The sequence below is a fragment of the Astatotilapia calliptera genome, chromosome 23 (assembly GCF_964374335.1).
Source record: "Astatotilapia calliptera chromosome 23, fAstCal68.1, whole genome shotgun sequence".
NCBI lineage: Eukaryota > Metazoa > Chordata > Actinopteri > Cichliformes > Cichlidae > Astatotilapia > Astatotilapia calliptera.
The window spans coordinates 4,368,701-4,395,190 of record NC_137443.1 but is presented as its reverse complement, the minus strand read 5'-3'; the positions used below and the strand labels follow the sequence as shown (position 1 = coordinate 4,395,190).

The 26,490-nt window shown below is 43.1% G+C and overlaps 2 protein-coding genes across 4 annotated transcripts; one reads left to right on the top strand and one right to left on the bottom strand.

Moving 5' to 3' along the window:
- The first annotated feature begins 66 nt into the window (after nucleotides 1–66).
- spata6 (spermatogenesis associated 6) lies at nucleotides 67–17,202 on the top strand. 3 transcript variants are annotated; one of them, XR_003271150.2, is made up of 12 exons: nucleotides 70–315; nucleotides 3,341–3,478; nucleotides 4,490–4,538; nucleotides 4,671–4,712; nucleotides 4,867–4,985; nucleotides 7,372–7,452; nucleotides 9,993–10,415; nucleotides 11,581–11,683; nucleotides 12,725–12,765; nucleotides 13,473–13,636; nucleotides 15,717–16,430; nucleotides 16,562–17,202. XR_003271150.2 is itself a non-coding variant. In XM_026157911.2 (11 exons), exons 1-11 carry the CDS (start codon nucleotides 232–234, stop codon nucleotides 15,829–15,831), a joined length of 1,359 nt encoding a protein of 452 aa, XP_026013696.1. In that variant the 5' UTR covers nucleotides 70–231; the 3' UTR covers nucleotides 15,832–17,202. The 3 variants fall into 3 exon arrangements, 2 of the variants coding, with proteins under 2 accessions (XP_026013697.1, XP_026013696.1); XM_026157911.2 differs by having other exon boundaries at nucleotides 15,717–17,202; XM_026157912.2 differs by lacking the exon at nucleotides 7,372–7,452 and having other exon boundaries at nucleotides 67–315; nucleotides 15,717–17,202.
- Nucleotides 16,899–26,110, bottom strand: dnttip2 (deoxynucleotidyltransferase, terminal, interacting protein 2). Its single transcript, XM_026157909.2, has 7 exons — nucleotides 25,953–26,110; nucleotides 21,573–23,593; nucleotides 19,305–19,443; nucleotides 18,989–19,084; nucleotides 18,675–18,839; nucleotides 18,399–18,508; nucleotides 16,899–17,377 (listed from the first exon to the last, which is right to left on the bottom strand). The coding sequence occupies exons 1-7, from the start codon at nucleotides 26,025–26,027 to the stop codon at nucleotides 17,281–17,283; spliced, it is 2,703 nt and encodes a 900-aa protein (XP_026013694.2). The 5' UTR covers nucleotides 26,028–26,110; the 3' UTR covers nucleotides 16,899–17,280.
- Nucleotides 26,111–26,490: the final 380 nt, after the last annotated feature.

Sequence of the window (26,490 nt, the reverse complement as noted above, 5' to 3'; positions counted from 1 at the left end):
TTATCTGTGTTCATAGTGCTAAAAAAGAGCATTTTTACATGGTGACTTGAGGTTTTAGGAAACACGAACACAAATCCAGGCTAAAGTGCGGCGATGTGAGCACACGTGCTGTGATTGTGTGTGCGAGACAACACGCTTTTGATTCGCCACTTCTCTGTCACGTGACCCCACATCCGCTCCGTGACTGTTGCTGTTTGGGAGCTATGACAACGAACTTTGAAAGTTAGATGAATGGCCTCGGTGAAGAAGAAGTTTTCCTCCTCTATAGGGTATCAACATTGTCTGAAATGCACGGTGTACTTGGACATTCAGGCAGTAAGTGCGTCTTTATGCTGCTGCTTTGGTACGAAATTCAAAATGTGACCTGATGCCGTAGCTTATTAACGTTTGCTAGCTAGCGAGCTTACGTCCTCTTTCAGCAAACCTTCCGTTACGGTTCCGTAAATACACAGTTAGCTTACCAGCTAACCCTAACTGATACACCAGGGTTATCCTGACATGTCTCATTAACTTACTAATTCCTCCTTGTCGTTACCAGTAACGTTAATACTGATGCTGCCGTAATTATTCTAATTGAGTCACTGCAATTAGTGCAAACAGTTAGAGGTGATACGAAAGGCATGAACGTAGCATTGGTTCTTTTACGTATTAATATTTATGTCTGAGTCACTTCAGTATTAATCTGTTTATACATAAACCATTAATAGAAATATTGATGTCCACTAATGACCCCGAGGTTCTGCTGTAAAAGTTGATTGTAGTGGTTTGATGTCCATTAGGTGTTTTTAAGTAACTGAAAGTAATTCGTTTTTTCATAATTTATCTGTGTACGATAAGCGTCATTTCCTGTTTCAGTAAACTTTGGGTTGACCTTAAAGCCCACTTTATGCGTGAGGATGATTTCCGTCCCGTTTATTGCTTCAAGTTCATAAAAGTCAACACAACTGACTGTCACAAAAGTAGGTGTCAATATGAAATACTTACCATAGAATACGAAATTGGGAAAATGAAACGGAAGGTTTACAAGACAAGAGGCCGAGATGGAGGTTGCAGAGTTGAAGATGCTAAAAGATCTTCACGACGAGGGACAGCATTAGAAATGAGTACATCAGAGGGACAGCTAGTGTTGGACGATGTAGAGACAGAGTTAGAGAGTCAAGGCTGAGATGGTCTGGACATACAGTGGGGCAAAAAAGTATTTAGTCAGCCACCGATTGTGCAAGTTCCCCCACTTAAAATGATGACAGAGGTCAGTAATTTGCACCAGAGGTACACTTCAACTGTGAGAGACAGAATGTGAAAAAAAAATCCATGAATTCACATGGTAGGATTTGTAAAGAATTTATTCGTAAATTAGGGTGGAAAATAAGTATTTGGTCACCTCAAACAAGGAAAATCTCTGGCTCTCACAGACCTGTAACGTCTTCTGTAAGAAGCTTTTCTGTCCCCCACTCGTTACCTGTATGAATGGCACCTGTTTGAACTCATCATCTGTATAAAAGACACCTGTCCACAGCCTCAAACAGTCAGACTCCAAACTCCGCCATGGCCAAGACCAAAGAGCTTTCGAAGGACACCAGGAAAAGTATTGTAGACCTGCACCAGACTGGGAAGAGTGAATCTACAATAGGCAAGCAGCTTGGTGTGAAAAAATCAACTGTGGGAGCAATCATCAGAAAATGGAAGACATACAAGACCACTGATAATCTCCCTCGATCTGGGGCTCCACGCAAGATCTCATCCTGTGGGGTCAAAATGATCATGAGAACGGTGAGCAAAGATCCCAGAACCACACGGGGGGACCTGGTGAATGACCTGCAGAGAGCTGGGACCAAAGTAACAAAGGTCACCATCAGTAACACACTACAACGGCAGGGAATCAAATCCCGCAGTGCCAGACGTGTTCCGCTGCTGAAGCCGGTGCATGTCCAGGCCCGTCTGAAGTTTGCCAGAGAGCACATGGATGATACAGCAGAGGATTGGGAGAATGTCATGTGGTCAGATGAAACCAAAGTAGAACTTTTTGGTATAAACTCAACTCGTCGTGTTTGGAGGAAGAAGAATACTGAGTTGCATCCCAAGAACACCATACCTACTGTGAAGCATGGGGGTGGAAACATCATGCTATGGGGCTGTTTTTCTGCCAAGGGGACAGGACGACTGATCCGTGTTAAGGACAGAATGAATGGGGCCATGTATCGTGAGATTTTGAGCCAAAACCTCCTTCCATCAGTGAGAACTTTGAAGATGAAACGAGGCTGGGTCTTCCAACATGACAATGATCCAAAACACACCGCCCGGGCAACAAAGGAGTGGCTCCGTAAGAAGCATTTGAAAGTCCTGGAGTGGCCTAGCCAGTCTCCAGACCTCAACCCCATAGAAAATCTGTGGCGGGAGTTGAAAGTCCGTGTTGCTCGGCGACAGCCCCAAAACATCACTGCTCTCGAGAAGATCTGCATGGAGGAATGGGCCAAAATACCAGCTACTGTGTGTGCAAACCTGGTAAAGACCTATAGTAAACGTTTGACCTCTGTTATTGCCAAAAAAGGTTATGTTACAAAGTATAGAGTTGTATTTTTGTTATTGACCAAATACTTATTTTCCACCCTGATTTACGAATAAATTCTTTACAAATCCTACCATGTGGATTCATGGATTTTTTTTTTTCACATTCTGTCTCTCACAGTTGAAGTGTACCTCTGGTGCAAATTACTGACCTCTGTCATCATTTTAGGTGGGGGAACTTGCACAATCGGTGGCTGACTAAATACTTTTTTGCCCCACTGTATGGAGTGGAGCAATAGTGGCTATAATGGACAAAGTATGTTGAATATGAAGCTGCCAGCCAGCAGGAAAAGGGGGGAAAGACCACAAAGAGGAGGAGAATTAAAGGAGGACATGCAGAGGGTTGGTGTGACAGAGAAGGATGCTGCAGATAGGGTGAGATGGAGGCAGATGATCTGTTGTGGCGACCCCGAAACGAAATAAGCTGTAGAAGAAGATATGATAGGATATAGGCCGAACCTTGAACCTGCATAGTTTCTGTGTATCTATTAAGTTAGATATAGCAAAATTTGACACTAATGTTTTCCACATTGTTCCACAAAAACATTTTCTTTGACCTTAAATTACCAAGATTGTGTTACCCTAACAGCAGTAACAGTAGGAAGTCTTGATTGCACATGGATTGCGTATTTTAGTAATTGTTTATTAACTGCTGTTGTCTTTGGGATATTTGCAAGTGTGCTTCTCTTGATGAATGCACTCTTCCAAACACGTTTGAAAACCATAATAAACGAACACAGTAGAATTTGTGCCCTGTTATACTGTTCATAACCAGGTCACATGCCCGGGAGTGCTACTGTCTAAGAAGTATGATATCTACCTCCATGTCTGCATCATGGGCCAGTACAGGAAGACTGCCTGTGTGCCTCCGGACTTCCCTTTGCTTTTCCAGCACAAAATGGTTTTTGTCAAGGTGAGAATAAAGCAATTTATTATAGAAATAAAGGACGGCTCCTTGATTTGGGCACAAGATTTCCATCTGCCTGTGGGAGTTTTAGACTTGGCAATAAAAGTGTACATATGATCATTAAAGTAAAAGGAAATTCAGACAGACATAGATTTACCCTACATTAGTTATAGTGTACATTAACAAAAATATGAAAACATACAGTATTAAAGCCTTATCATACAGTTTTTGCTCTTAAGACTGTCAGAATCATCTTATCATTATAACTTTGCATTAAATCTTAATAAAGTTTGTGCTGAGCTAAATTTGCGTTTTTAATGCACAGCTTAACCTGTGATAATTAACACATGCGGGTGACATGGGCGGAGTACATAAGTTCTTATTGCTAAGTGGTTTTCACACATTAACTCCAAGGATGGAAGGCAGGACGGCATACAAAATGTGTCCTTGCTCACATGTAGCATACACCTGTTTACCTGCTCTTATCTTTGCTCTGCCACCACACAATGTGTTTTATTTTTTATTTTTTTTGTCAAGGTCAGGGTAAAGCTATTTGCTACAGAAATAAAGGATGCCTCCCTGTGTGAGACACAGGATTTCCATCTGTCTGTGGCTGTTTTGTTTAGACAGGATGCAGGAATTCTAGTGGCTTTATGTCTATATAAGCTTTACTTTTATCTACATTTGATTCATCTTAAGAGGTGTCCATAAGTGTTTTAGGTGCTTTTTAAAAAAAAAACTTTTTTCTTAATAAAAGTGTTACCTATATGTTTAAGCCTTTTGTTCTTTCTTATGTGGGCCAGCATTCATCCATAGTTAGTATTCAGGTGGTGAAGGATTATGAGCCCACTGTGCCTAATAACCAGCAACCCTCCAGTATGAACATTAGTGTCCTAACTCTTAGTGAGAGGGACCTTGTTTTCCCTGGGGAGACTGGTACGCTTAGATACTGGCCTGTCCGCCAGATCTTGTTATAAGTATTGATTTGCTTTGTCTGTACTCTTTGTGTTTTCCCAGATATTCCCCGGCGTTGTTGACCCTGCTGATGTAGCTGACCTCCTCGAAGGTAAACGGCCTACTGGGATTTGCTTCCTCATCTCTTAGTCCCGAATCCTATCCTATGAAAGCTTATTGGCTATTAGCTGAGATACCGATCATTAGCTCACAGTCTGTTTATACTTTCCTTCCTTCCTCTTAGCTGACACAACATCTTTTGAGCTGATTCAGTTGGTGCCTCCAGGTATGCTTTCTGATGATACCAAATGGGCCTCTTAAGTCCCCACTGTATCCAGTCATTACACTGCAAAACAGGATATTTAACTTGGACTGTGTGTGTGCATGATCCTGGGTTTTTTTTGTGTGTGTGTGTGTGTGTGTGTGTGTATGGGTTATAGAAGGTGAGGTACTTGCCACAATGGAGGAAAGCAGCAGAGATTTCCTGTATCCAGGTCCCAGGTGGAGCTCAAGAGTCGCAGAGCGAGAAATACTGATGAAAAGATCATCCTCATTTCCTGTAAGCGTTTTCTGTTTATGCCAACATCCTAACATTTATCACAATTATGTGTTAGAAAGCTCTAAAGAGGCCATATAGGTGGTTTTTTGTTTTTTAAAGTTATACGTTGAGTGTGAGCATTAAGGCCCGTTTATAAGTGACTTACTGCTACTTATGCAAAAATCAAAACATAACTTTAAAAGTGTCTTTACAGCAATTTTATGATCGATCTCATATATAGTCAGTGAAAGAAAATAGTCAAAGGTTTTTTCTGTGTTGTACACTAACAAAAAAGATGTTTGAATTCTTTACATGCATGCATATTTTAATCCCTTATCATACACTTTGCCCTTTTTTGTTTTCTGTTTAATGATTAAAATCATCTTAACTTTTCATTAAGTCTTCAGGACATTGAATTAGCGCTAATATGAAGCCATTTTCGCACACGCTAGCACACAACAGGATGCATTCCACAGCAAACACAGTTAGGAATACTGTGCCTGCTGTAGGGGAAGGTGCAGGAAATGATGCCCTCCCGCTCACTGTAAATTTAACGGACAGTTATATGCCAGCAAATCAGAGATTCCTCAGAGTTTGGACCTGGAAACTGGCAGGTTCAGTGTCCGGTCTGACTACATCAGTCATTTGCATTCTGACATGCACCTTTGTCAGGTAATGTTTAGAAAAGTTCAGGGCTGCAGTGTATTTGTGAAAACTGCTTAATAAAAGTCAACAGCACGCCAAGTATGGACAATAAAGGTGCAAGAAAAGTAAATGCAAACACAAGAGAATCCAATTGGAGGCATCCCAAATAAATCAAAGATAAGAAATAAAGGTTGTTTAATATCCTGTCAGTGCATAAATGTACATGTCAGATAAACACAAGCCACGGACACTGGTAAGTTTCAAGTTATTTTACAGCAGGCTGGTAGTGAGCCTTTACTATTAAATACTCAAATGCCAATAAACGGGATAAATGTTCTCTTTAGGCATACAGCTTTATCTAACCTTGTTTTTCATCTTTGGTGAAGAAGCAGGAAGCAGAGTTTTTCTTCAAACAGAGTTTCACAACCCAAAAGTCTCCAAAAGAGCTTGTATGCTGTGCAAAATGTAAATAAAAACCAGGCTGCAATATTTTGGACGTGATTTAGACACAATTCTGTGGTGGAAATCGCTGTGTGGGCCTGAGAAAACTTTAAAAGAGCACAGTTTGTCACCATATCAGCAAATGCAAATGCAAAAAATCCACCATGCAAAGAAAAAAACAGATGCAAACGAGATCCAGGAACGCTGCTGCTGCATCTGGGTTCGAGCTCGTTTAAGATGGACTGAGGTTAAATTTAAAAAGCATCTCACGGTCTGATGAATAAAAATGTAAAATTCCTTTTGCAAACGTGGACGCTGTGACCTCTGAGCTTGAAAAGAGAGGACGTCTTTTTTTTTTTTTGTGGACATGTGTGAAGTTTGTTACATAACATCCATTCTTAAATTTTCAAGTAGTAGTCAAAGTCAAGGATTTAAACTTTAGTCTCTCACTGAAGTTCGAAATGTTCCATTTGGCAGTTAAATGCACGAGTGTATATTTCATGCCTGTGAAGGGTCCTGATAGTAATTTCAAATAGCACAATACTGAATTAGTTAAAGGAAGGAGGATATTCCTGTCAACATAATCCACGTGTCACAAAGACCGCACGCCGCGTTCACCACGGGATCCAGTTTGAGTGGCACCAATATTGCTCGTGTCATTCATTGTTGCTCACTCTAAGTGAGTCTCCTCCTAATCTCAGTGGCTCTCGCGTCGGTGCACTTGACAGGCAGCTACACCACCAAGATAACCAGTTCAAAAGAACTGTCTTGTCTTAAACTGAAGTATTGTCTTCAGAAAATATGGCATTTTCCTCGTGCAGCTGTTGACTGTCTTTGCTATACAGACATGAAAAAGGAGCTGAGAACTTCCTGTCTTTTCAGTCATTTTTCATCTTTTTTCTTCTTTTTTTTTTTTTTTTTTTTTTGCTCCCCCCTCTTTCCTTTTTATATCATCCAAGTGTTCTCTATACCTCTTTCCTGCCATACTTCATCTCTCCATGTCTGCGGGTTGCTTTTCTATCCTCCCCTTGTCCTCCAAGGCACTAACTGGCAATATTTAAATGTCTTTAAACACCTCCCCCCCCTCACCATTGCTTTTATGTGTTTGTGTTTGAGGTCCTACATAGCAATTTAGATGTCTTTCTCCAAATGCCGTATTATTTAAACATCACTGGAGCCTTTCTCTTCTGTGAGATTTGTTTTTCTCAACCCAGGCGCAGATTGAAGATTTGCAGTTGTAAATTGGTATTCCAGGCAGCTCTGTTATTTGTCTTTTTGTCTTCATCTCCCTGTGTTTCGTCTATTGTCCCTCTCCCTCTAGGGAATCTCCCCTAAAGTAGTGTTTTCCACGACATCAGTCATAGAAGACAGTGATGGGAGAGACAACCGGACAGCCTCACCTGTAAGCGTCTTTTTATTTATTACATCTTTGAGGTGTTTGCAAACCCGCAGTCGCACACTGTGTGTCCAGTTTTAAATTAATTGTACTTTTGCTGCGTGCTCGGCATCGCCGTGCCAGCGTTGACCACAACTCGAACAGCGAACATTGATCTGTGGAGGGCTCTAATAGGAGGTATCGCTTGCCGCCACATACGACCGTTTCCACTATACATATCCAACTTCTATTGTTGCCATGGCTACTGCATTTATCCATCCATACTGGCAGTGTTTCAAGGGTATCTGTTCTCTGAATGTAATTACAGGGAGGCAGATTGGTGATGCTGATAATGAGGCTTGTCTCACATGTCCGAGTGCAGGGAGTTAGAACAGAATCAGCCGGTTAGGTTTGTTTTGGGGTTTTTTACTGTAATCATGCAGATGATGGGTCACCTATAAATCTTCTTTGTGGATTTTTAAGGTTTACTGTGCTTAGGTCGGTGCAATGACATTTTAAAATCTTTTTTCCCCTGTTAATCATCAAAAAAGGAAACTAGGAATGAAGTTTGCCACGGTTTTCTCATCTTAACTTTACAGCGGTTTGATTTCTTTGCATGTGGGGATTCGATGGGTTGTTACTGACATCTGAAGAGAATTTAATATCACTAGGACCTGGCGTCGTTGTTGATGTGTTCAGTTCTTATTTTGTTATGTAGGACAATAAGTTATATATCGAATCATTCTAAAAACTAGTACTAGCCTTAAGCTGCAGCCACAGGTATAACAGCTGATTCGTGGTCCTGTATGATTCTGCGTACATGTGCAGAGTGTTTGCGCAGGTTATTTCAGGAGATGAACGCCGAGAGGGTGGAATAATGATGAAAAAGGTATTAGCAAAATATTTCACCAGCTTTCTAGTTACGAACATGTTATCCATCACACAGAGGCTCACATTCCTCCTCTTCCCCCCTTCCCCCCAAAAAAGAAGAAAGAAATGCTACGGTGAATTTCCCCGGTGCGGTAACCTAAGCTAAGCTATTTGTTTAAATGGGATGTCGGTGACAGTGAAGCAGATTGTCAGCGTGTTCCTCCTGGCCCCTCGGGGTGGATGTCTGGATCAGAGCACCACTGTGGCTGTCAGACAGTAGAATTTCTCCATTTTCTCTCTCCTAATGACTCTTCAGCATCTAGGCAGCTCCCTGACTACCTGCCCACCCAGCTGACAAATCATGTCTTGTTCTAACAGAGATCTGGAAAAATTGTGACTTTCAAAAAAATCTCTAAAAGTGTTCTGATGAATATGCTTTTTGTGTGTTTTCTCATGCTGTGTCCTGAATCCTCTTTAAACCCTTTTATCTGACTTACAGATGTTATGCTAATGTCAGTTTGTGACTTTGGGTCACACCAGAAAATAATTTAGCCACTTCTGCAGTTTGTGTGAGTGAAATGTTGTTAAATTTGGTACACACATGAAAGTGAGGATGAATAGCTTTTGCAGATATGTCCTATAACGTTCCAACTAGCACCATCACACCGTCACACTATAGTTGGTGAAACTCCCCCAAAAACCCAACTTTTTGTTTAGTTCACTTAATGTTGACATGAATTGTGCTTTTATTTAGCGCAGCATGCTGAAATGACGATTGTCAGTATTAAATCTTGCTTATTGCCATTGTTGGATTTGCAGTATGTAGTCATCTCAGCTTGATGAGTGCATTGATAATTAGCTCGATGTGCCACTGTGCAGCTTTACAAAGCCTCTTGCATGTTTTCTGTGGACTGTATCCCGAGCTTTGTTGAACTGTGTCTTTATCACACAAACCCAGATAAGACTTCTCCACTCAGCCGGCCACAGGAAAAAAAATGATTCGCTCTCGGTGACCATCCACCAGTGAAGACGAAGAAGAAAAGAGGAGCCAAAGGAAGTCAGAGATGGTGGGGGATTAGAGGACGAGGGCATACTTGTCTTAATTCTGTTAAATCCGATCATTCTCAAATGGCACCAGCCACAATGAGAATTTATTCATCATTCGGTTTCTCTTAAAAATAGTTTTAATGTTGTGTGATTTCCCTAATTAGCATTTAGATTATCTTTGTTTTACAGCCAGGTAGTGCCTCTTTATCATATTAGACTGGAGATGGCCATCAAATGCAATTAACATTTTATCTTAACTTATTTATCCCCGGCTGGCATTACCTGCAGGAAGTGGGATATTGCATGGGAGAATGATGTTAGTGGCCATTAGAGTTATTGAAGTAATTCTGCAGAGGTTGTCTCCATGGCAGTGCTGACTGCGAGAGCTGTTGTTGTAACACTTAAGCTGAATGATTTAGCTAATGGTTTAATGGTTTTGTCCAGGGAGAGCAAGTCTGTGTCAAGAGTGAGAGCAGCTGCCTTAATGGCTAAAATGGCCGATGCGTCTGCGAAGGAACAAACTGTGCGGTTTGCAGAGAAACCGCTCAAATCCTGTGTGTCTCCTTAAAATTCAAATGTGAAGCTAGTTCAAAATGTTACAGCAGCATAACATTTTTTTTCCTCTCTCATGTTCTGTCACTTCACCCCAGTTTGGCTGTGTTTCTCCAGCGAGGCCATCCTTAACCCTTTCCAGACGGAGTTCAGCAAAAAAGCCTACCAGCGGGCATTTTTCCAAAGCAGATGGTGGGAAGTGTGTCTCTTTGAAAAGTGGGAAGGACAAGCTGAGTGTTGATGCTAAAATTACAAACTCTGCACCGTCATCAACATCCAGGCAATCCCCGCCAGGCCGCAGTCCTCCAAAAAACAAGAAGGGAAAAAAATGCGCCCTATCCGGAGTTTCTGCCGAGCGCGGCTACCAGCAGCCCACCGTTTCCTCAAGGACGCGAGCCCTGTCTCCTTACACCCACCGAAGGATGTGCCAGCTGTCCGAGGATGCCAGGCAGAGGCTCAGCCACCTCCAGCTGGGGCCTCACTACTTTAGGAAAGAAACCGAGAGCCCGACGCCCTTCTTGGTTTGTAGCATTAAGGGAAGAATAAAAAACAACAACTTAGCATAATGGTTCATTTAATGCCAAAAATACACATGTTCAGTGCAGAGGGGTTATAAGATTAATGGATTCCTCTGCTGATGTAGTTCAAACCTCAGTGGGAGCGCCCCAAAATTTTGCTTAATCTAGTGAGCGGATTAAGTGGAGGGCATATTAAGAGAGCATCTTAATCTTTTTACCTGAGCCGTTAATGGATTTTGACGTCACGTACATGTTTCACTGTGTATGCGTGTAATATGGCCTATTATCCTCACCGAGGGGCTCGAGCACACTTTTAATAGCGCGCGTCCTGCATTTAGGTCGGGACGCTTTTATTTGTTAACACTTTAATTATTGCCGTATCGCTGCTGTTGGAGGTTTTCGCTTGAAAGGGAGTGATTTTTGTGATCGCGCAGCCTTAGGGGAGTGCGTGCGATCGATGGACAAGAACAACACAGCCTTTAGTCCTCCGCCCCTCCCCTCTGTTATTTCTGCTTCTTCATTTACATCAAATCTAATCCCGAGATATGAATATCAGACTCCACTCGCACGCTGTCATTAAAGAAATTATTAGGTGCTGCGTTTGTTTTTGTCACACACATGAATGGAATTAACTAGAATACAATGGGCGTTTTATTAAGGACAGGAGCGTGCTTTTGCGCCTCTGAATTTCCTGGGGGAATCTCCTTTCGACAATTAACTCTGGTAATTGAGAGTCAAGCTGCAATTAACAAATAGATACCTAATGAAGTAGCCCCATTAGCCCCATGGTGAATGCATTATCAGTGCACATTTCAGAGCCTCAGCTCCTGGGTTGTGTGCAAAGGGAAGCTCAGCCCTACAAAGAATCAGATGTGTTTTTCTGCGTAGGTTTTTCTTTTGGATTTTTAGTCGGAGAATGACTAGGAGATAACAGTGGGAAGAAACAAGTGATTGTGGTTAATGTACACTGATGTTTATTTCATTTATCCGCTGTGACAGGAGAGACGCGTCTGGATTTGTTGTGCAAAGTGTTGCGGTTAAGGTTTTAAAAAGGGGTAAAAACTCCCCAAAGTCCTCATTGTTCACTGGCGTTGTTTTACTGCACATGCAAAGTAAGTTAATTACGTTGTATAAAAGGAAATGAGCTTTTATTGTTGTTTGGTGCCAGGTTTCTCGCTGCAGCGACGTCTCTGAGATGGGAACGTTTTCCTCCTGTGCACTAAATACTAGCGTTCATCGGCGCTCCGTGAGCTTCTCGGCTGACCCCACAGGTAAACCTTCTAAACACATAAACTCAGTCCATGTATTGTAACACATTCATAGCTATCACATAGTGTATTTGCTGCAGGGTTTGTTTGTTTTCAAGCGTTTTTGGACAAAGCCCTGAGTGTGCTGAGTGCTTTGTCCAAATGCAGCCATCTGGATTTGGTCTCATAAAAAAATGTGTTTACTTTCTTTTTTGGTCTGATGCCTTTAATAACATCCGAACGATAACATCGTGTAACAGTCTTGCAGATTGATTTCTGCTTTGGTTTGTTGAGCTCGTTAGGGGATATCAGTAAGTATGACGATCACTGATCAAATGCTCCCAGAATTCTTATTTCCTTCAGTCCTTTCAAATGAAAGCTACTACAAGTAGACACAGATGTAAATGCTCATCAGGCCCAACATTAAATCCTGCTGCCCAAACAGCTTTTACCTGTCGGGTTATGAACACAGCACCTCTTGAAGTGTCCCAGTGGGGTTAGGGTTGTTATTCAGGTCTGCATATTATGACCGGGCCTGTGCCACTGCATCCCGTGGGAGTGATTGGTATTTCTGGAGTTTCGATGCCATCACTCTGAGTCACATTCCTCTTGCTCTTCCTGGCCAGCTTTTGTGTAATGGTGGGGCCATAAACAGTGTAAGTAATGGATGTAGCTTCTGATCCTGAAAAATGAAGCCATCATCATGGTTCCACCCATCTTTTCCCATCTTTTTCATAAATAAGTGGGATCCAAAATCCTGCCGAGGATGGCCGTTGCCACCTGGACTCCAGTTATTTTGTCCGTGTTACAGTAGCACCCATATGAATGCTCGGACTCAACGTTTCCCAACATTGCATATGAGCAAAGCTATTCTCTTCAGCTTCAGTGGTTTGATTTGATTGGCTCGTGTGTGCATATGCCTGTTTGTACAGCTGTTCTGTGCTGGAAAAGTTTCATTTATACTTGTTTGTGTTGAAGAAATAAGCGGTGCTTCTTATTTAAAGGAAATACTGTAGGCTTACTCCGAATTGTATATTTTCCTAAAAACTTGCCTTTTCCTTTCAGATTCTTCTCTGCTTGGGAGTTACAGGCCAAGAACAGCGAGAGTAAGTCCAATTATAATATCAGTAACTGTAAAATACAATGAGTCAGGAATACTTCTGGTGCTACAGGACATCAGCACAACACTGTTCTGTAGTCTTCTCATTCTGCAGGTTAGGTTTGGCGGTCCATGCAGCTCTGATTTTAGTCATTTTATGAGTATCAGCGACAGATAAACACATTTTATTTATATTTTATTTATATTTAATATTCATTGTTTATACATATAAATTAGCCCTGTTGTTTTGACACTGTGGTCAATTTCAAATCTAAACAATCATCATAGAAATTATATCGATGAAGTTGTCAGCCTGTAAAGTGGTCTGATTTTTAGATTTGAATAAAAAATGATCAATAAATAATGTAGATTTAATTCCTGAGATGTGCGGTTTGAATTCCTTGGTTGGGAAATGTTTCAGAACACGCGATTAAGGTTTGGTCACCAATAGCTTCTAAAAATGGCCTGTATTTGTATAGCGCCTTACTAGTCCTTAAGGACTCCAAAGTGCTTTACACTACATTCAGTCATCCACACACATTGGTGATGGCAGCTACATTGTAGCCACAGCTGCCTGGGGCGCACTGACAGAGGCGAGGCTGCCGGACACTGGAGCCGGGGCTCGAACCGGGCAACCTTCCGATTACAAGACGAACTGCCAACTCTTGAGCCACGATCGCCCTCTAAACCCTTTTGCCCTCTGAAATCTTCTAGGTGGAATCGGGATTTGTGAGGGAGGACTCTCCTCCAAAGACTCCATCCCGACATGAACCCCAAATTAAAGGCCTGCTTAGAAGTTCTGCCTCAGCTCCCTCCAACCTGACTGTACAAAACTCCAGAAATCCTTTGAGTCGCAGCAGCCATTCCCTCAGAGAAAGGTAATCCTCTTTTCTTAAAAATATTTAAAATGACTGGATGTGTCAAAATTAAAACCATTTATTCCTCATTTTAAAAGAATCTAATGGCCAGAGAACAACAAAATCTGATTTAATTTCTCGTCATTATTCTCTGGACAAACTGAAGGCAGGTGTCATGTCTTCATTCATTACCAAAAAGTCAAATAAAAGCTGTCAGAAACTATTTGAATGGCATATCTGAGAAATGAGTAGGGGTTCATTCACGCTAAAGCTGACTGTATATAAGTGTAGTCTACTTTGAAGCACACAGACAGGTTAGAAAGCTTCCAGCATCACCAACCTCTGCAGTTTTTTGTTGATTCACATGCTGATGACAGAAAAAAGCAAATACGCAGTTAATGCGGTGCATGTTTGTAACCCGGCGAAGCATGAAATCTTAAGGTGTTTATCAGGAAAACACTGTGAGGATCACCTCTGAGCCCCAGAGTTAAGTTTTTCTGGCCACAAAAAACAAATCTGATTGTGTTCATACTCGAGGTACACACAGGAGTGAACATAATCCTCCTTTTTTTGTGATGTTTGCCATGAATTTATCCTGATCCATCTGTGTAAATCATTTGTTTGCTCAAAAGATCTTAAAAGCAAAACATGCACCTGTAGGAGTCTCATTACAGTGTACAGCAAATATATGGAAATCCCGTGAGATGTTAGTCATACGCTGCTGCTGCTGGTGCTGGTCTGTGAGGTGTGAGTGTCTGTGTGTTTGTACACGCACATCCAATCTTTAATTTTGATCACACTCGACAGGCAGGATGAATTTCCCTCCACCTTTTAAATTACAGAAGCTGATGTCTTGTCATGTTTGTTCATTACTGAGAGAGGAGGCAGAGAGAAGGGAAAACAAAGAGGAAAATGGTATTGATTTGTGTTTCAGCTCGAGACTGATGCATTTGACCCGATGCACACTTTAATACATTCAGAGAGACCTTGTCATCGATCACAGCAGCTGCGAGTTGACAACGCCGATGGGACCGATGCTCCGTTTTGTTTGTTTGTTTGTTTGTTTCTGCTTCCCTTTTCCGTCCGCTCAGTCCATAAGTAAACAGTGGAATCAATGGACAATCTTAAACTGCAAAGTAAATTGCAGGAAATGAATGATACTTTTCCCTCAATTGGAAACGCGACAGGATTTGCTGGGTGGGAGATTAGAGTGGGCCTTTGTAGATTCCCCGCGACAGGGAGAGGGGCACGTCTTACCACGAATCTTTGATCTATAAAGAAAATGACAGATGCCAGTGGCAGCGTTTGCCCCCTAAGCCCCGGAGTCTCAGTCTATTCATGTCTCTGGATGATTTGTCCTTGATGACTTTTTGAAGCAGGTAGTGTGTTTATCTGATTACAGATGAAAAGCTTCCTTTCCGACACGAGCCGGGCCGAGACACCAGTCAGTCTGTCAGTCATCACCCCTCCGCCACCGACAAATGAACGTGGATGAGAGGCGATGCCGGAATTTATTTTTGTTAGTGGGATCTCCAGTTTCGTAACTGTCCGCGGTCAACACGCAGACACATTTACACTGGGCCGATGGAGTCCGTTTATGCCGCCAGTTTAACGCGTAGCTGGTCGAGGCCCCACAAAAATGTAAATGCGGAGGAATGAAAGTCAAAATGAGGGTTTAGGTGGAGTTTTAAATGTTGTTTATGAAGGTTATGCACTACCAGGGTGTTGGCCCTGTCAGCCACTCGTCTTACCTTGGGTTACAGCACAGACTAGTGGACAAAAGAAGGTCTTGTAAGGAGAACAGTGTTTTTGTTAATGTATTTATTAATGAAGAGTCTGTGTTGATCACACACACACACAATGTTAATTAAGGATTTATTAGAATAAAATTTTTATCTTGGGGACCCTTAAAACAAAGTCTATATCTATGCTTAGCTCTGAGGAATAAACTTTGAGGGTTGAAGACAAAGATCAAATTAAGACGAAGCTGTTGCAGCAATTTTTCTGTCTGTTTTTTGTTCAGTAAGGCCTGATGATAACCTGACACAACGACCAAGATACCTGTTAGTGAAAGTTTTCCATCTGCCTCTTTGTGTTCCAGACTCAGAGCCAGTCAGACCAGTCCTCCACACTGGGAGCAAATCCATAGCCGAGTCCAGAGGATTCTTCAGACTCACAAAACAAACCTGGACCAAAGAGCAAGCTTTGGCCTTTAACCCTCTGATCTGACTTAGAAGAGACCAAATTATGGAAGTTGCCGTACTCAGAGTTTTAATTATTAGAGCAGTAACTGATAATGCACATATCACAGTCATATTTAAAAACAGAGGTTCTGCAGGCTACCAGTTTTGTACATACAGACACTAACACGTTAGCCTGTCACAGATATGCACATGTATCTTAATTAAGCTCTATTTCTTGTTCATTTAAATTGCAAACCTTCCCAGCACGTGCTGATTTGCTTTTGTTGGTGCAGAGGTTACGTTCAAAAGCATCGAGGCACCACTTCACTCCCATCTCTCAGCTGGGCTTTTTTTTTTTTTTTTTTAAAGGAAAAACCTGATGCTGTAACCAAAGTGAGACATCGCCTAATTTCGCTAAAGCTGTGTGTGAAATTGGCTCAGGTATAAAGAAGCTACAGTTTATGTGCGTGTGCGCGCGTAGGAAGTGACATAGTGGATGTAAGCTGCAGCTGTTAAGGGCTCATCTCTTGCAACACAAAGAAGAGACAAGACGGTAGCCAAGAGCCACTGTTGGGATCCAAGAGCTACAAGAGACTGCAGAGATTTGAGAGGGAGAGTGAGGAGGAACAAAGGTAATCCTGAATGAAAGCACAGCAGACACAGAGCTTTAGCTTTAATGAAAAAAAATTAAGGCATTCGCTTTCACAGCCTTACACCGAAACATCTGAAGTGTGTGTAATGTTTCTGTGCTACTGACACACAGGTCGTGTGACACAGAGGTATTTTATTCTGCTGTCAGAGTGGAGGCTCGTTTCACCTTGAATTGGAACTACAGCAGATAACGACGCAGTTTTGGTTCTTCGGCAGCTGTTTTTGTGAGTGGTTGTTGTTAACATAATGCAACATACAGCTGCACGACTTTACAGAGACTTGTAAGTGGAGGGATTTAACCATGCTAAGGTAACTTCAGGGTTAACCCTGATTTTTCAGTATTACAGGAGCAATAAGTTTAACACCAAAATTTCAGCAAAGAACATTTTGACAACCCCAAAGTTTTTGTTTCAGATCACGAGCTCTTAGAAAATTAATGAATTGCACCATGATTTTTAAATTTTTTTTAATTGTTCATGCTGTGTATTTTAGTGGGACTGATTGCTGTGCAGCAAAGCATTTACACTTGAATTGATAAAACTAAAAGTTCAGATGTAAATATGAGCATGTACACCATATTTAATGAGGACTATACAAGGATGTTTTAAAATATTGTTCTTACTGAATCAACTTGTCTGGGACTGTGTGTTTTATACAGCCAGCCTCTTGATGTACACACATGTAAACAGTCTATCCGAAGTGTCATGAATGAGTGTTTAATTTTCAAAACATTAAAAATGCTTCAAAAAGCCATTTTGTATTGATGAGCTTCATTTCTAAATGAGAGAAACGCCCCTCAGAGTCACTGTTCATCACATCAAGTCTTCAGATTTACTTCTTATGGAATTTCTTCTTCTTCCTGTTCTTCTTGCCAGCTTCCTGTGCTGCTTTCTCTGCCATAACATGCTGGTACCTCTTTTTGTTTTTCCTGGGAAGAGAAGGAAAGTGTGTATTTAATGTTTGTCTTTTTGTATCCAGTAACTGTGGCTTGTAAATTAGTTTTATTTCTCTGCCGTAGCAAAGGTAAAGATCACTAAATGTACGAGTCAGATAATTCTACGCCTCAGAAATGAAGAACTGGAACAGACACGTGTTGTAAATGTCTGTAATTATTTGTGACGGACAGAAATATTTAGTCCTGTGTTTCATGCTTATCTTGGTAAGCGTGAATAAGAAGTCACCTCGTTCAAAAAAAGCATTTCACCTGTGAGGTTCTAACAGCTAATGGAAGCGCTACGAATTTAACTGGTAGTGTGGTTCCCCTGAAGGTGGACACTGCCCCACCCTGACATCATGTGTCATTCAGGTAGGTCAAGGTGTGAGTGGGAGTTAAATTGCCTGGGAAGGGATCTCAATACTGCGTTACACGTAGCTTAGGCCTCCACATTAGTTCAGCGATGGCTGTTCCAGGCGGATGTAAATGACCTTTGCTCCTCAACAATTCACATGCAAAAATTCACATGCTGTCTCATCATGTGACTAACGACTCCGATGACGACGGGGTGGGTTAACGACTCAGGACTATCTGGAACATGACAACCTCACTAAAAGTGAAATATTTCATCACCTGTCAGAAGCGAAGAGCCTTTTGGATGACGTGAAACATCTAGAAACTTAAAAAGAAGTCTAGTTGCCGTTAAGCTCAAGTGGTTAAAACTACCGTGATGTGAATGCAGACCCACACGGACAAACCCATTTAAATTTTACTTTTCCAACTACACCTGAGGATGCACAAACTAAATGTCTACAATAATTTGTCGGCTGACATAGTGGTGGCATTGTGGTTCCTTTTATGCTCTTAACCATATATAATTTAAAGTGACTGAAAAATATATAATTTCTGTTCATTTTTGAGTGAGTATTTCCAAGTCTACATGCCCAGTGGAGGTAGAGGGTGGAAGGGGAGATGTCTCATAATAAAACCACACCCACTGCAGGTGCCCACTTACTGTCTGAACTCTGCGTCAGCGAGCAGCTCCTCCACAATGGTTCTCTTCCTCTCCTTCTTAGGGATACGGGAATGATAGAAGTCAGCAGCGTTGTCCACCACTGTACCAACCTGCAACACACACAGGAAAACATCACACTCAGCACACGCACTGATATTGATAGAGTAGTCCCTGAGTGCTCTGGACTATAAAAACAAAGTTAACCAACTTTTACAAAATCAATATTGATAACCACGAGTGTAAAGAACTAAGAAGCAGGAGGACAGTTCCACCGACCTGAAAGTATTTGGGAAAGCCATCTCTGTCGTTCTTCTTGTAGAACCTCTTAGGATCCAAGGATGCTCTCATCTTCAGCACTTGGAGGTCTCCTTTCAGCTCCTGAGTGATCTCCGGGGCCTTCATGTTAAACCAACCATCCCCTGTTGACTTCTCCCTCTCTGCCTGGGGAAAGAAAAGTGATGCAGACTGCTAAGAAACAACGTTTGTGATGACTACCGTTTACTCTTTTAGGTATGTGTCACAGGTGACTGCACAAATGCAGAGAATAAAACTAGAATCGACCAATCAAAGCAATTTTTTTTCAAACTTACTCTGCGTTTCAGCTTTAGGGCATGTTTGGATTCACTGTATGGCGGCACAGCATCCTTCTTTTCAAAGTCTGGTCCAATCACACTCTTCTTCATCACCTGTGGACATCAACACAAACCACAACTCTCAAAAACAACTGAACTGTCAGAACACTCCACTGCTCCAAGATAAAAAGGTCAAAGTCAGTGAGAACTGTAGAGAAACCTTTAATAGCGCCACCTCATCGCCCTTGCATAGCTTTGGAGTTCATTATTCATTCTACACCACAGATCACCTTCAAGAAGAGGGGGGAAAGAAAGAAATCAATCGCTTATTTACCTCATCTTGGATCTTCTTTTCCTTTAGTTTTTGCAGTGAACTGGAGACAGGCTTTGATTTGCTGCCATCAAAACTGATGTATAAACCCCCGAGCTCCTTCACTTTGAGGCCGGGGTCAATACGGCTGGACAACTCTTTCCTGAAATTAATAGGCACAGGAAAAAAAATTCCTCAGGAGGAGCAGTCGTGTCTCATTTCTCACCTCTGCACAGGTATAATAAAATCTAACGATGTGTCTGAACACCTGGCTCCACCGTCTGCATGCTAACCTCACAAAAAGATTAAACCCAAAATGAGCTGATGCAAACATATTCAGCTGTGCTGCAGATACACTGCTGTCCTCAAATAATAAAACACCTAAAAGTGCTGCCCCGTCGTACAATACATGATTGTTTATAATAAATGTTATATATTTACAGTCCCACATACACAGTGCATGCTGCCAGATAGCATATAACACCAAATGTGTCTCAATGCGCAGCTGCAAATAGTCCCTAACATTATTGTACCTAAAAGTTTTTAAACACCACAGAGCTCTGAGCTCTGGCTCCTTTCGATGTGGAGCAGCAGCTGCTCTACTCTGAGCCCCTCCCGGATGGCCGAACTTCTCACCCTATCTCTAAGGGAGAGGCCAGCCACCCTTCGGAGGAAGCTCATTTCTGCCGCTTGTATCCGCGATCTCGTTCTTTCGGTCACTACCCACAGCTCGTGGCCATAGGTGAGGGTAGGGACGTAGATCGACCGGTAAATTGAGAGCTTCGCTTTTACACTCAGCTCCCTCTTCACCACGACGGACCGGTGCAGCGTCCGCATTACTGCAGCTGCAGCCCCAATCCGTCTGTCGATCTCTGGCTCCCTTCTCCCATCACTCGCGAACAAGACCCCGAGATACTTGAACTCCTCCACTTGTGGCAGGAACTCATCCCCGACCCGGAGTGGGCACTCCACCCTTTTCCGGCTGAGAACCATGGCCTCAGATTTGGAGGTGCTGATCCTTATTCCCGCTGCTTCACACTCGGCTGCGAACCGTTCCAGTGCGAGCTGGAGGCCTTCACCCGATGAAGCCAACAGAACCACATCATCTGCAAAAATCAGAGATGAGATTCTGAGGCCACCAAAGCGAAAGCCCTCCGCCACTTGGCTGCGCCTAGAAATCCTGTCCATAAAAATTATGAACAGAACCGGAGACAAAGGGCAGCCCTGGCGAAGCCCATCACCCACCGGGAACGAGTCCGACTTATTGCCGGCAATGCGAACCAAGCTCTTGCAACGGTTGTATAGGGATCGAATGGCCCGTAGCAATGGGCCAGACACCCCATATTCCCGCAACACCTCCCACAGGACACCCCGAGGGACACGGTCGAATGCCTTCTCCAAGTCCACAAAACACATGTAGACTGGTTGGGCAAACTCCCATGCACCCTCAAGTATCCTGGAGAGGATAAAGAGCTGGTCCAGTGTTCTGCGACCAGGACGAAAACCGCATTGTTCCTCCTGTATCCGAGGTTCGACTAGCGGACGAACTCTCCTTTCCAGCACCCTGGCATAGACTTTCCCAGGGAGGCTGAGGAGTGTGATCCCCCTGTAGTTGGAACACACCCTCCGGTCCCCTTTCTTAAAGATGGGGACCACCACCCCGGTCTGCCAGTCCACAGGTACTGCCCCTGATCTCCACGCAACATTGCAGAGGCGTGTCAACCAGGACAGCCCTACAACTTTCAAACCATTTAATGAAATAAAGTGTACCTACACATCTAAATTTTTTTAATCTGATAATCATCTACATCGGGGTGTCCAACTCCAGGCCTTAGGGCTGGTATCCTGCAGGCATTAGATGCGTCCTTAATCCAACACAGCTGATTTAAATGGCTAAATGACCTCCTCAACATGTCTTGAAGTTCTCGAGAGGCCTGGTAATGAACTAATCATTTGATTCAGGTGTGTTGACCCAGGGTGAGATCTAAAACCTGCAGGACACCGGCCCTGAGGCCTGGAGTTGGAAACCCCTGAGCTAAATGGTTACCAAAATATTCTAATGTATTTGGTATTTTGATTATTATCAAACTATGAAATGACCCCTCTTGCTCTGTAGATGGAGGTATTGCTTTCCTTGAATAGACCACTCCCATCTGGATAAAAATGTTTCATTACAGGATAAAGATGAGCACTACAAAACCATTTGCCTTGATTCAAGTGACCATTGCGCCCAAACCACAGATTCCAAAGGTTCAGGTTTTTCCTTTAATCTAATTCCTCTAATGTACTTACACATGAGAGTTTCTGCTCGAGAACAGGACTTTAGCATCGTTGTCATCATCCTCGTCCTCGTCGCCAGCCTCATCCACAAACTCCTCGTCTTGCTCCTCCTCCTCAGTTCCTTTCTGCGTGCTTGCCTCTTCATCCCATCGCTCCTCTTTGTAGTACAGCTCATCTGCGTCTTCTCCCGGCCGCTTGTCAATCATAAACAGTCCCTCAATTGATGCAGCTCCAGCTTCTGACTTTCTGCAAATTCCCCCTCTCCTCTCCTTCCCCATGTATCCCGAATCCTCCTCTTCAGAAACTTCCCTCTCCTCCTCATCCTCCTCCTCCTCCTCATCACTGCTGTCCAGCAGACTGACTGCTGTCCTCTTCTCCACGATGACGTCTTTGGGTTCAGAGTCAGAACCTGCTGTAACCTTGTGCTGCTGATATGATGTTACCTGAATGGACTCAACCACCTGCTGAGATGTGCTGACTTCCATTTCCTCCCCCACACTAGGCCGGTTTTCTACGATGACATCATCATCCACAGACTCATCTGGCAGAGGTGGGAGGAGGTCCACAGCTTTCTGCGTCTCCTTGGCCTCCTCTGTGGTTTCCAAGGCCCTCTCACATGTTGTTTCTGTAACTGATTGGCAAGGCTCTAACCGCTCTGGTGATGGGACTGTTTCCTGCATCACTTCCATCTCTAAAGTGTCCTCGTCTTTATTTCCAGCAGACGGCTCCTCCTGCTGGTTTTTGCTGACCACTGCAGGCTCGCTCACAGGTTCTGAGGGAGATGCATGGGAATCTTCTTTAGAGGCGAAATCCGTTTCCTTTTTTCTACCCGCTTTCGTGGACGACAGTTCGGTACTATTCACACCCTCGTGATCTTCTACCGTTTGGCTCTCATCTTCCTCCACCACCGTTTCATCTGCACCCTCAGCAATCAGTGTGCTTTCTAATTTAGAATCGTTTAATGTGCTGCCCTCCTCGGCAGATTCTGATACATTTTCTACAACGATGCTGCAGTCCTTGGCTGAGCGCCTGGAGGCCGGAGCACCCCGGCTGCTGTTCCCCGAGCCTGTGCGGCTGCTGCAGGGGGTCCCTCTGGCTCGCGTGGAGCTGGGGGTCCCCACTTGGGAATGCACATCCATAGCGTCTGAGTCTGAATCCATGGCTCTGAGAGTTGCCGACCTGGTCCTCCCACTTCTGCGACTGGTCAAACTGTAAGTAGGCCCGGACTCAAATCCTTCAGAGTCACAAGACGGAGGTTCACTAAGCTCTGCAGGGGCTGCAGCCTTTCCTCTCACTGCCCTGGTCTGTCGACGTGTTGGAGCCGGAGACTGAGAGCTTCCTGACAGCTCGTCTAGATGCATAGGAATGGGACTAGTTTTTCTTCTGGATCTCGTAGCTCTGCGAGTAGTGGACTTGGACACATCAGCTCCTGACACACTGGAAATGCAGCTGTCAGCGTCGGAGAGCTCAGACTCCCCAGTTTGGGGTTTGGCAGACGATCTGGTACGAGCTTTTCTCTGACTTCTGGTGGCTCTCTGGGAATCGGACACCACGGAGCTGCAGGACCCGGTGTCCAGCTCCAGGACAGCTTTTACATCTTCCACCTTGACACAAGCAACGTCTGAGCTTTCAGCCTTCTTTCTCGCACTCCTTAGACCACGTTTTGATGCAGACACTGCAGATGAGCACGACTCCACCTCAGATATCTCCTCCTCTTCCTTGTTAACTTTGCGGGTCTGTCTCCTCCCCCTGGTACGCGTCACTGGCAATTCAATGTCGGACACCACTGAGCAGCAGGACTCCGCCTCTGACACATCCGCCTCATGGATGGAGCCCACCGGGGTGGAGGGCTGCTCTGGACTGTGAAGCCTTGAAGCTCTGCTGCATCTCTTTTTTGTGGTGGTCGAGGGAGAATCTGAATTTTGTGCAGCACTTTGCTCAAGCTGACTGCAGGACTCCAGAACGCCATCGTGGGTAGGACTTTCTGCTTGCTTAGTAGTCCTCCTGGTTCTCCGAGCAGTGGAAGGAGTGGCCTGTGTGAAAGAAGCAAGGCACAGTTAGTGGTAAGGCTAGTTTACAGCAACATGGCTGAGACGATAAGCAGAAGATAAGTCTGGTGACATTTTACTGTCAAGAACTCAGACAGAGAGCTTGATATCCTGCAACAAATGCACTAGTTTCCAATACTAATGTGTCACAAAAAATCCTGTCTAATGAACGGCATGTACAATTTACACCTGGAGAGGCTTTTAATGGCTTCCCTCTACATCTGATCGCTTGGTCTGTAACAGGCCAGTACGTAGCCTGAGATCCTCAGACAGAAACCTTTCATCTGTTTCCGAGGCATGGCTGAAAATGCCTCACAGTCAAAGCCCTGAAGCTTTGGAACGAGCTGCCCAAAAAAATCCAAGTATGCAGAGTCCATAACCTTCTTTAAATCCACTCCAAACACTTTATGCTAGATTAAAATCGTAGCTTTGGTACTTCTTGTTCAGGTGTTTCATGCATTTCCTTTTTCCAAACATAACGCTTCTCTTTTCACCCAGAAAGTCCTGGTCAGCAGGGAGCACTTCAACAGGAAATCGAACCTCATTCAGGCTTCTAGCTTGTTCATCTGATCTTTAGCGGACTGCAGGTGGGGGAAGAGCTGTCCTTTTTACAGAGCCGTGGTTTTCACCTTGCAGCCTTGCCCCCCCCACACAGAGGCTTTTAATTGCTCAGTTGCCAATACAAGTTCCTTTCTGCCCTCACGGACTGCAAGCCCTGCTCTTACAGCAATCTCTGTTGATCAATCACTCCCGAGCAGCGCAGCAGTGAATAGTCTCCTTATGCTTGCCTTCCTGATCAGAATTATCATCCTTTAACTTTTATTTTTAGTCTGACATTTTTGTTTTCAATTTGAGTTTCAGTTTCCAGACTAATTTTATGAATGATATTTTCAGATTGTCATCCTCCTCCTTTTGTCTGCTTCCTTCAACACATGTGTCACTAGGTCTATAACACTACACTATTGGGCCAAATATGTGTTTTAGGTTATTTAATAATAAAGGATGCTTTACTCATAAATATACACTGATTAGTGAGTTATTAATTTTTTTAAAGAAATTGATGAGTTTCCATAAACTTAGAATTAATCAATCAAAAATATGCATAACGAGGTGCTGGTTAGTGAAAGCCGCCATGTTTGACTGAGCTGTACAGTGACATCACCCTTCAGGCGTCTAACACACAAAAACATGTATAAAAATGTTGCGTTACTCCTAATGTTGTTACAATTACTTATTGTCAGTAGATTAGACACGTGACCCTGGTGTTTTAAGACAATAACAGCTAAATTATGCAAGTTAATGTTGGGCTCCAGTGTCACGTTTCCCTCTGACAAACAGTTTGTTACAGTCTCACACTGTGTGACAGTTTATTCGCTAAGTGTCCAAGTCCAACGGAGTTAGGTCCACTCTAACGAAAGTTTCATAGTCCTACAGCCTCCTCTACATAAAACAGACACGGACACCAGTCGAGGTAAACAGCAGACTGACAGCCTACACGCCAGAGCTGTTTGTCCTACAGCGGCCACCGTAGACGGGATTATTGCACACTTAAACTGGGAGGGATAAATAAAAACGTAATTCGGCTGATCGAACGCCTCGGTCTACTGACATCTAGTGGTGAAACCGTGCACACTAAACCTTTAAAAATTTCACAGCAAAATAGTAAAAACAATACAAACACACTTGCAATAAACATATACAACCATGGCTAAAACTGAATTTTTAAAATTCGTTTTAGTTTTTAGCCTAACAGTTAACTAAAAAGGTTTTTACACCTACTTTTTAAATTCTCTACAATAAACTTGGCCCAATGTATTTGTGCATTAACTCATCTCCACCATTATGTGGCGTTAGAAATCCTAATAGCTATATTAAGCTAACAGCTAATAAATAAACAGTTAATAGCTTCTCATTACCACCTTTTTCTTGAGGTTCGCGTAGTTTTGTTATACAGAAATATAACTGGAGTCGAATATATTAATGTGGGCCTTCTCGTGATCTACTTTTAGCACTTTATGTGGAAATCTGTTGATTTTTAGGTCATATTTACACAATAACATGAGATGTTTACTCAAGCAGCACTTTATGAGAGTTAGACAGAAAACACGAGTAGGAGAAGAAACTAAAACTAAGAGATGCTGTTACTTAGTCCGCATGTTTCTGTTTTCTGCGCGGATCCCTCACAACATGAACACAAGCTGGTACAGGGTGAAGTCCACGTGAAGCTGGGGCAGATCCACACATCAGCTCTCACACACGTGCCAGGCGTATAACTCACTACCTGGACCTCCAGGTGACACCTGAACATCTGCAGCTTCCAATAATCTCCCTCTGTGACACGTACCTGGACCTCAGAGCGCTGCTCCGGGTCTGTTTTAGCTGGGGAGCTCACACGCACTCCTCTCCTGGTGGCCACCATCTTGCTCTCTCACAACTCTACTCACTTCCGGCATGAAGGCTAGACCCGACTAGTCAAATGAACGGAAATGAGACACAGGCCTAACAGCAGATCACAGAGCAGCCGACTAACTCTCGAGTTGTAGTTTATTTATTATAATTATTATAACTATTGTAATTGTTGTATTGGAAGAATTACTCAGTGAGAGTTAACTAGGGTGACCAAGAGGACACTTGGCCCAGTCATGAAGAACTTTAATAATACAGTTTGCTTAAAGAAAACTTCAACATATTTAAACGATGCCTTCTCTGTGAGGTTAATGAATGGTGGAATAAAAAATGTCATGTAGGCTTTTACAAGTCAACAAATGCAAAAATAGAGGACGGTTGGTCACACTAAGTTAACATACAATCCCTAATTTTAATATATCCTTTGATAAACTGCTAAGAATCACTAATTGGGCCCATCTGTGTCAGTTTTAAGC

Coding starts and splice junctions, on each gene's coding strand:
- spata6 (XM_026157911.2), top strand. CDS start 232: ATGGCCTCGGTGAAGAAGAAGTTTTCCTCCTCTATAGGGTATCAACAT. Junction 12,766..13,472: donor ACAGGCCAAGAACAGCGAGA/GTAAGTCCAATT, acceptor GAAATCTTCTAG/GTGGAATCGGGATTTGTGAG. Junction 13,637..15,716: donor AGCCATTCCCTCAGAGAAAG/GTAATCCTCTTT, acceptor TTTGTGTTCCAG/ACTCAGAGCCAGTCAGACCA.
- dnttip2 (XM_026157909.2), bottom strand. CDS start 26,027: ATGGTGGCCACCAGGAGAGGAGTGCGTGTGAGCTCCCCAGCTAAAACA. Junction 19,444..21,572: donor TCGAGCAGAAACTCTCATGT/GTAAGTACATTA, acceptor TATTAATTTCAG/GAAAGAGTTGTCCAGCCGTA. Junction 19,085..19,304: donor AAAAGAAGATCCAAGATGAG/GTAAATAAGCGA, acceptor TGATGTCCACAG/GTGATGAAGAAGAGTGTGAT.